This window comes from Tauraco erythrolophus, chromosome 7, assembly GCF_009769465.1.
Source record: "Tauraco erythrolophus isolate bTauEry1 chromosome 7, bTauEry1.pri, whole genome shotgun sequence".
NCBI lineage: Eukaryota > Metazoa > Chordata > Aves > Musophagiformes > Musophagidae > Tauraco > Tauraco erythrolophus.
This window is the reverse complement of record NC_141471.1, coordinates 43,598,652-43,611,186: the sequence shown is the minus strand read 5'-3', so window position 1 is coordinate 43,611,186 and position 12,535 is coordinate 43,598,652. Positions and strand designations below refer to the sequence as shown.

Here is a 12,535-nt window from a genome sequence, read left to right as displayed (position 1 = left end):
TCCAGGAATCTCCTTTAAAAGACACGCTATGGATCCCACCATCTCCAGCTTTGCCTTCGGTTATGTCACCAGCTGGCTGCTTTCAAGCTTCCAGCCTTGCACGCTACGCTAGTCCCTGGGGGTCTGCCTGTGCAATATTTACCAGCACGCCTATGCTCACTGTTTTGACTACATCTCACCCGAGCAGGGACAGCACCAGAGCAGCGTGTAGAGGACAGGTGCCTTCCCCAGTACTAACCATTTTATGCAGATCTTAAAATTAATGTGAAAAATGTTTGTGCAAATACTTTCAGCAACATAAAACCCATGCTTTTTTCTAACATCACACCACGTATGCTTGCTTTTCTTGTGTTTAAATACAAAGTCTTACACCTAGACCTGACATTTTTGAATCTTGCACTTTGTAAACAGATGAGTATGCCATAAAACAGTAAATATGGATGCCACACAGGGATTTGCCTAGATTACTCTTAGAGAAATCTAATGTTTGTTTCAGCAGCAGAGCACTTGCTCAAAACAGAGAGCAATACAGTGAGAGAGGTATTTCATCTGGCCTCTGGAGTTTGGTCCCAGATCTCCAGCTGAGGAACTGTGGAGGATGAGGACCATGGAGGCAGGCATCTCCTTGCCCCAGTCATGCTACTCCTAAACTCCTGGTGTCGGCAGCGAGAGTGCGCGTGTGACTACTTCAGGACCTTCCGCACATCCCCCTGAAACAGCCAGTGCCGCTACAACTGGCAGCAAGATCAGACCCAGCAAAGTCATTCCTCCACCAACAGGACTCTAAACACTACCTAAGTTTCTTTTTAAGCTTCTCTTTTATTACTGCATTTGCAAACTTGACATTGAATTTCCTCTCTGAAATAAATATCACAGACCTTCCCTGTATTTAGCAACTTGTGTATGTATAGAAAAAATTCATTTCCCCAAGTCATCCTCTGGAGAAATTCCCACTTGAACTTCTTGATGGGGAGACAATTTTTCATTTCTAAAAGCAGCAAAAGTGTTCGCTACTTTGTGGTGTTTTGGTAGACTGGAAGAGGAATAAACCGCAAATGAGCATTTTGGAAACTGGTTCATATAGACATTTCGTATTTTCCTTGACCTTGGTAGCTTTGGGACTCTCACCAGTAATCCAGCAGTATTTAAGAACTCTCTACACCTGCAAAGTTGTAATCCTCTGACGCACGAGAGATGCGTCACGTCTTTGGAAGCCAACAAATTTCTAATGAATGATGGCATGTAATTGACTCATGGGCTCCAAGCTTGCCTCTTGGCTGGATGAATCCTTCAGACAGTCTCTCACAATACTGCTATGTAATGCTTACAGTTAAGTGCAATTTCTCTCCTTCGGCATGTATTTGCACGCATACCTGTGGTTTTTTATGGGTAAGGAGGTGCAAGGAGAGCATCCACTTCTGCATCTATCTAAAATGGCTGAAGCCTCCAATGCGAAACTCACATCACCCAGGCATATCCCGAATGTCTGTGTCACAGAACATACTTACTGTAGTGTACTTTCCCAGCTGGCAGAGTGAGGGGAACGTTTCCTGGTGAGCTTTTCGGATCTTCTCAGTGAGATCATCTAACTCTGCTGTCATTTCATAGTTTTCCGTGGACTCTTGCTTTGAAGGTTCCTTCTTCTTTTTGTTTCTATCATTTCTGACAGCTATAGAAAAAGCAGAGCCAGAAATCACACGTGGTTATTCAGATCACCCCATGCTGCTCTTGCCTCTCTACTTCAAAACACTGCAAAATGCTTTTATTTGAAACACAAATTATTTTAAGTGGAGATAAAGACGTTATATGCAGAGAGAATACTAATGCAAGCTTACTTACTCAACTGTAAGAATTCAATTTAATGGGATAATAGAATCATAGAATGGCATAGGCTGGAAGGGACCTTAGAGATCATCTAAATCCAACCTCCCTGTCAATAATGATGAAACCAAAGTTCCATTGGTGCTTGTTGTGGATGTGCCATCACACTCCCATAGTATATACCTTCCAGGAAAGTCTACTGCAACTTCACATGCACTGGAAGTCTCTCAGTAATTTTGTGAGGTGGGAAATTTTCATTCTATCATTACAGCTGCGGATGGTGAACAGCAAAGTCTTCTGCAGTGATGCAGTCAGTATTTTATTGGATGTGAACAACACTAAAGAAACACAGCAACTGTCTGTCTTTTTAAATTTCTCAGCATGGAAGATAACAAAAACCATACTAATACAAACTAACAAAAACCATACTAATACAAACTCCACCAAGCTAAAGTTATTTAAAGGGAAAGTTAAATGTGAAAGCAGTAAATGAAAGAAGATGAAACACATTAAATTCAAGATCTCAAGACCAAAGGAGAAACACAAACACCTGAAAGAGCAAAAACGGCAGTGAAGCTATCTAAAGTTGCTTGCCATCTGCTCCTGTGCTCAGATCAGCCTTCTACCTTCCCCCGGCCATGGGGGATTACTGGAAATATGCATTGTGCCGCACTCGTGCTGTAACTGATTTCCCACATATTTGTGTTTTGTAATAAAATATGACAGCTGCTCCGTCACCATGCTACTCTGTGTTCTTTTAATGAAAATGGCTTAATTTTACAAAACGTGCCCAGTAGATAAGTCTATGTCCGCAGTATAGCTAGTACTTGTGAACGCTATCAAGAGGCTTGTTGTTTGCTAAAGCTAACATCTTAAGCGCAACCAGATGTGTAAGGCTTTACAACAAAACACAGCCAAACAAAATCAATCCTCTCCCCAAAGACTCCGTGTCAACATTAAACACCCCAAAGACTAAATGCTGCTGGACAAATAAAAACCAACCCGAACATTCACCAGTGTTCAAAACCTCATGATATTTAAACCAGTGGTCTGAACTCTGAGGGTGTGGGCGGTGGGTTTGGCACACGCAAGGACGGCTGGGGATTTTGGATGGCCAAAGATCTGCCAATTCTCATTTGCAGTGTCCCGTCCCAGAACGTACACCTGTCTGTGCCGTAGGGAGGGATGCACAGTAAAAGGGGCAGATACTCAGCCACCTCCACGCTAGCTCTTTTCCCCCATGGGCTCCCCAGGCCCATCTCCACGTCTTCTGTGGTTGCTTCCTACATACATGCCTGTGAACCACAAATGATTGCAAAGGGCAGACAAATGGTGAATGTTTCAGAAGAAAGAGGAGCTTTCAATCCAGTCTCGCTTACAGCATCTGTTCAAGAACAAACAACACACAGTTGGAGTCGTTTACCTCTGGGTGTCATTTCTGAGAGAAAATGAAGAGTGACATGGGAAAATGTCAAGGTGGGAAAACAGCAGAGTCAGGGGCATCTAGAGAAATAATGTAATAAGTGTAACAGAAAACAAGGGGTAGATGCAGTGAATACTGTTACTCCTTTGTGAAGTGACCAGGTACATACTTCACGTGATGAACAGTTCTGGTTTTCTCACGAAAGGTTTGACTTTGCAACCGAGAGAACCCTGACCCTGATTCAGCAGATATTTTAAGGATGGACTTGACTTCAACTGTGTGAACAGACTGGCACTGAAGTCAATTATGTGCTTTGCTGGATCAGGGCTAGGACGCTGAGCGCCTCACCGGAGTAAAGCCTAACCTTGAATACCATCAATTCTGGTGTCTGGAGTAACAGAGACTCAAAAGAAGGCCAAGAAGGTGGACAGAAAAGGTACCTTTTGTGAAGGTTCAGTGCTACCCGTGTAGGCAGGTTTAGGGGGAATTGGATTCCCCCCTTCCTTTTACAAATATTCCTCTAAAGCCAATGTCCCGATTTGTTCGCTGGACCCCTGGCCTGAGCATGAGTACGGTCTCCTGCACTGAAAAAACATCCAGGACCGACACGTATGTCTTGAGTGCTCCCAACTGCCACTGCACTCCAGAAGTAAATCCTAATCGCTGCTGTACTTGGGAGATAAAAGAACTCCTTAGAAAATTATGTAAACTCCTACACAACTGCAAAGAGCAATAAGCCTTGGTAATAAAGCCCCATTTACTAGTAGCTCTACGAGCTGATTGACAAATTTGCCCAAACAGGCGGCCTCAGCAACTACTTATCTCAATAGCTTTGAACTTCTCGTGGAAGACAAACACTTTACTTAGGCCAGGCTTCAGAGCAGCTGCCAAGAGCTGCCAGAGACCAGGAGATAGCTCCCACAGGAACCAGGCCACCACTCCTGTGCTACCTCGGCTCGGCTCCCTCTGCAGCTGTCCCTGAAGTCCCTTCCCCTCCAAAGGCCACCAGAGACCCAGCTGCTGGTCAATTCACATCACCAAACTGGCCCAGCTCTGTCCTCTTCCTTTTCAGGTGCAAATCACTAAAGGGCAGGAAGGGGAGAATTAAACACATCCTGAAAACCTAGAACAGTTTTTGTTCATCGTTAGCTTTTTTCTATGATTCCGATAGCCTTTGTAATAACAGTAAAACCTGAATAACATTTATCTTCTTGCTTTATGTACACTTTTTATATTTCCTACATTTGTCTTCGCTAAGGCTGCATCAGACATGGCAGAGTTTCTATATTCCCTGTAACGTAACACAATAAAGCGCTGACATATAACACCCAGGCTTCAAAATATGAAGAATTTCCATAAAGCTGAACCATTACGCAGATTCAACTATAAATGTAATTCAACGCCAAAAAAAAATAGAGAGAAAAAGATGAAGACAATGCTACATTTAAGAGTTAAATAAAAACATATAAACACACACATTTACCCAGTAAATTTAAAAGCCATCACAGCACTGGCAACAGGAACTGTCACACCACACATGGGAAGGGTTTTTGATTGCAGCTTATGGTTACATTACATAAATCACACCTTTTTGTATCTTGGTCTTTACATGCATATGATCACATCAATCCCCGATGCAATTCCGCTGCCTTTTAATGATGATATGCCAGTGATGAATCTGTGTCACAGCTAATGCTACCGTAGAAAACTCAGGTTATGAATTTCATTACCTGAGCACTAAATTCTGACTCAATGGCTGCATTATTTAAGAGCTCCCGACAGGGGACAGTATGGAAGCTCTCTCATCCTGTGAGAAATACTGGAAGTTAAAAAACTGAAAAAAAACCAAATCAGGTGTCAGTGGTGGGGGAAGAGGATGAAAAGAGGTGTGTCTTGGTATGTGAGGAAGCCACGTCCGTGTGAGTCTCGGCGCTGCTCGGACGGCTCAGCGACGCATGCCCGTGCCTGAGCACGTCTGCTCCGATCCATCTTCCCGTGACAGCTTCCTTGTCCCCTCGACACACATGCCAGGACTTGTACTTCCATACCCAGAAACCTCCAGGCCGCCGCGGCAGGGTTCGCAAGCTGGCGAAGGCACTTTCTGTTGCCTTAGCTTTGAGGACCAGTCCCTACCCTCAAATGTTCACCTCCCTACCTGATGGAAGAAGGGGCTGAACATCACCTCTTGTCCCATGCCCCACCTGCCCTGCCAGCCTGTTCTCCTCATCCCAGCTTTGCCATTGCTTTTCTCAGCCTCGGACACGTTTTTCCTCTTCTGCTTGAAAAAACAGGCAAGGCATGAAAGCTTGCAGGAGGGCAGGATGCATTTTTCAAGAAAAGCAGGGCCTGCTGTAGATGAAACTAAGCATAGGCAAGGCACAAACAGCTTCTCTCGGAGGACCCCAGCGCTCTCGTTTAGCAACTGTGCAGCGATTCTCCTGCTTGAGCGGGATCCTTTCAAGCATGTCGTAATGCTGGGAATCGTCCAGTCTTAAATGCGAGCCCCTCAGGTCCACCAAACCTAGTCACCACTTGGCGTAAGAAGTGCTTGGGATCCTGCCCAAGAAATTTAGGCAGTTTCTAGATAAACAGGTAAAATTATGGAATAGCGAGTGTTCGTACTCCCATTTGTCAAAGGCGCCACAAACGTGTCCAGTGTAGAAGAACCTGCAGCTCGCAACACAATTTTTTCTATTACTTGCGTAACCTCTGCTTCCCCAGGTGCCCAGAAGACAGTTTGACAGCACTTTTTGTATATTATAATGATTAATCAGTTATAAATTCATGACTTGAAATGCTATCGTGCCGTTTTGCCTCTCGGAGATCCCCGTGACCTTTGAAAAGCTTTGTGTACGAGTTAACTGATTTTGTTCTTGTATGGACAACTACTAGTGTTTCCAGTTAGTTCGCATTCCTGTAAAACCACAGTTCTCTTGTCCTTAAATATTTTGGAAGTTACTTGTTAAGCTACTGAATCTCAAAAGCACCATAAAGCACAAAGAGCAAGACAGTAATCGCACAGTGCTGGGCGCAAGGTAGGCTTTCAAAAAGACTCTTGTTGTTTGTGAACGCTGATGGAGAAGAGAACTTGGAGATGAGCTGAGGCAGGACCGCAGACCTGCCAACTCTCCCCTCCATAAACTGTGCTCATGGTAATGAATGGCAGTCCATAAGGACGTCTTTCACAACAGGCACCTTGGAAAACCTCGAACCAAGGGAGACTTAGCACCACCAATGCTGCTGATGGTGAACCAGGCTCTCCGATCCCATGGACAAAGCCCAAACCCAGCTTCATGTTACCCAGAGCTGGTGGAAGCAGACACACAGATGAGAGACCACAGGGATGTTGGTTTCCCCATCTTCAGCGTAAGAAAAGGAAGAAAATAACCATCTTGAAAGCAACATGATCATGCTTGACAAACTGACACGCCATCAATTCCAAATGGTAGGACTCCTGTTCATGTCTTAACAGCAATACAATCGCCAGCCAAACACAGCATTAAAATATGCAGAACACCAGGTAGTTACAAATAGATTGGATTCCCTAGGTTGTGATTTCCAGATGAAATAATGTTTTCTTTTAGGCGAAACTGCTCAGTCTTTAAAAAGAACAGGAAACTATCTTAAAACCAATCCCCATGCCAAAACTGAGCTTTGACATATGGAGAACGATTGGAAGCAAAGCACGCTTCAGACACAGAACTCTTGTTTCTAATGGACAAAGCCAATAACAAGAACGCAGTCATGTAAGGGGCTTCAAGTACAAAAATGAAACACGTTGAAAACGGCGTATTTTGTAGCTGATTTGGAGAAATCAACCATGTCAGCTGTCGGGTACAATTGCCACAAGTAAACATCTCGAATTAAGTGAGATAGTATCTCTCTACAGACCCATATCAAAATTAACAGGGAGCCCAGAGAAACAATCATGGAAGAAATTTCATAAGCACCTGGCACGCTATCTTCTTCCCCAAGCACAGAGCGAGCACATATATCACAGAATTCAAGCCCGCCCCTATTTTCCTGTTGAGAAATAACATTGAGCTGTGGCAAACGTGCCCTGACCAACGCTCCAGGAGCCTCAGTTCAACAACGGGGGAAAACATCACAAATCCAGGGGACATTGTCCTGCAGGCTGCCTTCACGTACACTGGCTCTTCCAGTCACTGGTGGTATTTTTTTTTTTTTTTTTTTTGACGAAGGTGAATCTGAACTCTGCCTTGCAGCTTGGTATTATTCATTACATAATTGCTGTGTTTTATTAGAAATATGATCTATTATAACCTCGAATATGGTAACTTAAATGACATTGAAAATTAGATTATTCTGATTATTAGAGAAGTGAGAAAGGTACTGAACATTTGTAAGGCTGATAATCAATCAGTGTATCCATCTGAGTGCAATAAAAATCAATCAAGAGGTAGTGCGTTTAAATCTAATTTTTTAAGCATGACATTTTCTTCTGAGTTTCTTTTTTAAATGTCACCCTCTTCTACAACAGTGATTGATTCTATCCCCAGGGACAGTTAACTCCAACTGTTTTATTCATTGCACTGAGCTCTTATACCCACAGTCTTTTCTAAATATCAAATTAATGACAGCAATAATATTTTTATCAAAATGTGAAATTCAGAAATACACACTCACGGAATCAAAACAGCAAGAAGTGTGATAATACATTTAAATTGGTCCAAATGCCAGGGACCTTTTAACTAGCAAGAAGTGTATTCTAACGCAGAAAACGGTGGAATTTTGTGTCCCTCCAGTTCTCTCTTTTTCCCTCCATAAAAGAGAAGGCCAAGGATTTGCTTGTTTAAAACATAATTCATTTAGAAATGTTTCAGTAGTGAACAATGAATCACTAGCTATAGGGAGTCCATGAGTAATTACCTATGCCTCCAAAATAACCTTATTAGGCTATTATAAGTATAGGGGAGACCTTTGATACCCACAGCCTAAGGGCCTCTATTTTTCCATTCATGCAGAGGGGATTTATATGGTTATATCCTATTATAAGCAACGAAAGCAACACATCTCCCATTTATGTATGAGGATAACTGCAGGGTTAATATATCAAGAACTGAGTTATAAGAACGGGTTTCATTATATGAATGAATGATACAAATGGATGCTCTATAGCTTTATTTAACTGGTCTGAAACTTCATCTGTGGTTTCAAGGATTCCATCAGACTGAAAATTTTATTTTTGACATGAAAGTTGGCACCTGCTATTGTCACATCCCTGAAATATTAGTAGGTGGAATGAGCAAAAAAGGAGCTTCTAGTCCCTCGAAGAAAAACAATACTAACTGAACTCAGACGTAGGACCAAAATTGGCGAGCCAATGCAGAACAACAGGCTGAGATAACTGCACCTTGAAGGAAGTTGAAAGGTATGGCTTTGTGTTTTTTTGGGTTTTTTTTTTTTTTTTTTTTATTTTAAGTTATAATTTTTATTATTTCACTTTACTATCATTTCAGAGAAAAGATTTTTTTCTCTTTTTGATTTTAAGACATCCAGAAGCAAAAGCAACAGTTATCATACTCTGGATATCTAGAACTGTCAAGCCAAGACCTGAAACGACAGCTGAAGGAAAAACTTGGTCCTAAAGGCCGATTTGGCTTGAATGTCACAGAACGCTCCATGAAGGGCTTCAACAGGAAAAAAAAAATAACGAAACCACAAAAGTCCATAAACTGTTTCCAGGTCTACAAATATAACGTTAATGCTCACCTTTATATTGACTCTAGTATTTCAGGACTGGTTCAAGTTCTGCAGAACACGACAAACAAAATAACAACTGAACTGCCCAAATCATAAAAATCAGGACTCCAGAAACACAAATGAAGTCCTAAAACAAGTCCTAAGAACAAGTGATAAATTAAGAAGTTGCAAACCAGAAAGACGGCAAACAAGTGGAACAAAACTAGAAGAAAAAGTGTTTTCTGGCATGCAGGTGTAGGTAGGCAGGAGACACAGCAAGAGGAGCAGCTGAGTCAAGGCCAGGAAGAACAAGGCACAGTATCCATACCAGGGGCTGAACCAAAAGCAGACTCCTTGGCCTCCCTTACCCTCTCCCTACACATTGCAATCAAAGTAGGCGGAGAGACACGATTATACATTTAACGACAAACTGTTTAAATAGCATTTGCCTTGTGATTTCCATTTTCAAAGTGCTTTAATATCATCAACTAATTGCCAGTGTGAAATAGGATAATCCACATACTCTTAGCAGCTGATGCCTAAAGAGCTACTGAAGGTCGTTTGCATTAACAATTGCAGGCAGAATAAATCACTATTGTTTCCCATGAAGCCCCAAAAACATATCTGCAATGGAAATGGCCTAAACCACTAAGACAAAATTTACTCACGGATATGTTTTCACCTGTATTTCACATAGGCATCACCCCAAGTTACTTAATGTAGCCAGAAATTCCCATCTGCACGACGGAGTGTCTCCATAGGCAGGTCCCACAATGTCCCTGTGCATCTTGTTCTGCTGTTGAATTAATCCACACATCTGTCATTCCCTTTCCATTCATGCCCTGCCCCATCTCTCTCTCAATATTCTGCATGAAAGCAGTCACTTCCTTACTCTAGATGTAAAGCCTCACAATTTTTATTAAGATCTACCATGCCACCTGCACCAGATTTGCAGAGCTGGTGCATCAGCTGGTGGATATGGCCAGTTGTCCCTTTCCCTGCTCAGTGCAGAAATGGTAAGGAGCTTTGGGAATCAAGCACTTCGTCCTGAGAGGTTTCCCAAACTCATAGGGCCTCTGCAGGTAACCCACTGCCAAGTGCCAGCCTACGGCAGAATCCCCATGAAACTAAAACCCTCAGGGAAACAAAGTATTGTGATTACTTTCTTCTGTTTTGGCTGCCAAAATCCCAGTGGATTTACTAGTAACTTCTGTGGCAGTCCAGAAAATTCTGCATACAGCTGGTTAAACTGAAATGCTCTGGGGAACAGGAGGACGGCTTTTCAGGAATTGCAGTGTCTTAACACATTAGCTAAAAATACACAAGACCACAAACACAATGTGATTATTTTTTCCCTTCCTTACAGCTGAAGTGACCGAGTGCATATACAGCAGTTGAAAAACATTTCTAAATACTCAGCCTGAAATTAAATTTCTATTACGTTACGGTGTGTTTGTCTTATCACAGGCTGGCTAAAGAAAAAAACCCCTAAATTTCAAACTCTGAACTTTCAGCCAGAAGTCACTAAGAGGCCATTAAATCTGTCTCATCTGATTTCAGCCGTTCAAGTGCCCTTTCCAGCTACCTTCTCAAAGCAACTGCCCTTTTGAGCTACAATCTTGAAGCCTGGTACGCTAACTCTTTATGGATAACCGATTACAGGTAAAAATATCCTGAACCTGACCTTTCTCTCCACGGTCACCAAAAGGTAAATCGGTCTACTCATCTACAGCTATTACATTAATTTCTCTTAGGAGATAGTCATGGTAGTACGATGCCTCACAACTGGGAGAAGCTGGGGTTATCCAAAGCCATTAATTCAATTGTTGGGCATTACCCAGGACCGCCAATGGCCAGAGAAGTGAACGGCTGTAAACTAAGACCAGACACTGCACTCTATGCCTGCCCGCTGCCTGGCCTGGCTGTAGCACTTCGCACACTTCAACCTGCTGCGGCTGTTTTATTTCTCATCCTAACACGCACAGAGGAAAAGAACATGACTTGCTTTTTACTTAACTGGAAAGCTACCTACCACCACAAATCGCAACCTCCTTCCTGACAATGCCATTAACAGACTCCTTCGACAAAACAACTTTCCATAATAAGCATGTCGTTCAATGTAATGAACAAGTGTCAGCTATAGGATAAATTCTGATTACGTATGATAAAACTGACTTTATGAAACAGCAAATGGGAAGGCTACAATTCTGTCTGGGGAAAAAGAAAGGAGGTGAGCTGGAAGACTCCTTCCCTCCGCTTGCACATGGTTGCTCAGCACCCAGGGCAAGGGCTCCCCAGAAGGAAGAGCAGAAGTTCAGGAGCAACACCAAGATGGTGCACACCTGCATTTCTCCCTTTTATTATGGCTATTTTCATGCAGTGAATGCAGTTTGGCTTTCCCCAAACAGGGTTAAATCCTACGTTATTCACCAGAATTAAAAATAACAGCCCAGCTTATCACCGCTGCTGTTTCTGTCTTGCAGTGGTGCTACTCCACCGATCGCAGCGGAGTCCTATTAGTGCAAAACTACAGTAGCGTAGTGGGAGATCGGGTCTAATATCTGTATCTGCAGATGGATAACACCGCATTCATACCTGAGTTTCATTCCTTTGTTTTGCCCCCAAGGCTAAATTTCACATTTGTACCTCCTGGTGCCTTGCGCAATTGTGTAAAGGTGCATCCAGCGAGAGAGCTGCCAACTGACAACCCACCTGAAGAGGCTTGCGTGCGCGGTGTACTTCATCGAGCACAAAGAACACATTGCCTCCTGCAACCGTAAATTGAGCTCATGAAGGCGGAGGAACAGTTGTTCCCGGTGCGTTTTAAGAAAAGGAGCCGTAGTCTTTAATGGCAGCGTTAGCCTGCGTTACAGCCACGGCAGCTTGCAGCCCTGGCCTCCCACTAGGCCAGCGATAATAAAAGCAAAGAAACAGCCCTGCTACTGTTTACCTATTCCTCTGAAGCTAACGTGGAAAACGCACCATTATGAACTTAGAAAAATTCCTTCCTAAGGACAAAAGCTGTCCTACTACTAAAGTAAAACTTAAGGTTAGGAGGTTATTTCCAGCTCTTGAGGTGCCAGGGCTGGCCCCCAAAGTGGTGGGCAGGGGGGATGTGGAGTGTGTGGCTCCTGAGCCATGCTCAACCTCTCTGTCTGGGCTCCTGAGCTGGGCGACCTGCTCCACCAGGAGAGCCAGCCCGGAAGCAAGAAAAGAACTGTGTTATTTAACCAGGCGGACCTAAAAGCACTGGAAGATCAGCCAAAAAATTTCCTGTTTAAGTCTCACACCAATGTGCAGTCCAACGCACACTGGTGGGCACACATCTGTACCTGCCAGTGGGTTTAGTCTGCACCTGGGTCTGATATTTTAATTAACAATGCCTGTCATTAAAACTGTTTTGCTGTAATACTGAAAGAAGTGTTTAATCAAACTGTAAAATAACACACTCACACTCTACTATTGCATCTGACTGCATTTTAACATGTTGTTTACTTCCTCTCCCTTCCCAAAAGCTGAGCAATTGGAATCAACAATCTGCAAATTCGTAGTTGGGGTGGGGTACTTTTTTTTTAAGATTACATTGTC

At 43.1% G+C, this 12,535-nt stretch overlaps 1 protein-coding gene across 4 annotated transcripts in view; it reads right to left on the bottom strand.

The window, feature by feature from the left end:
- The window catches only part of RARB (retinoic acid receptor beta), a 192,317-nt gene that overhangs the window by 17,687 nt on the left and 162,095 nt on the right, over window positions 1-12,535 (bottom strand). For all 4 annotated transcript variants that reach the window (XM_086614247.1, XM_086614248.1, XM_086614249.1 and 1 more), the window contains one exon: window positions 1,509-1,669. In XM_086614247.1, the coding sequence (XP_086470373.1) occupies window positions 1,509-1,669 (161 nt within the window). The remainder of the gene's footprint in view (window positions 1-1,508; window positions 1,670-12,535) is intronic.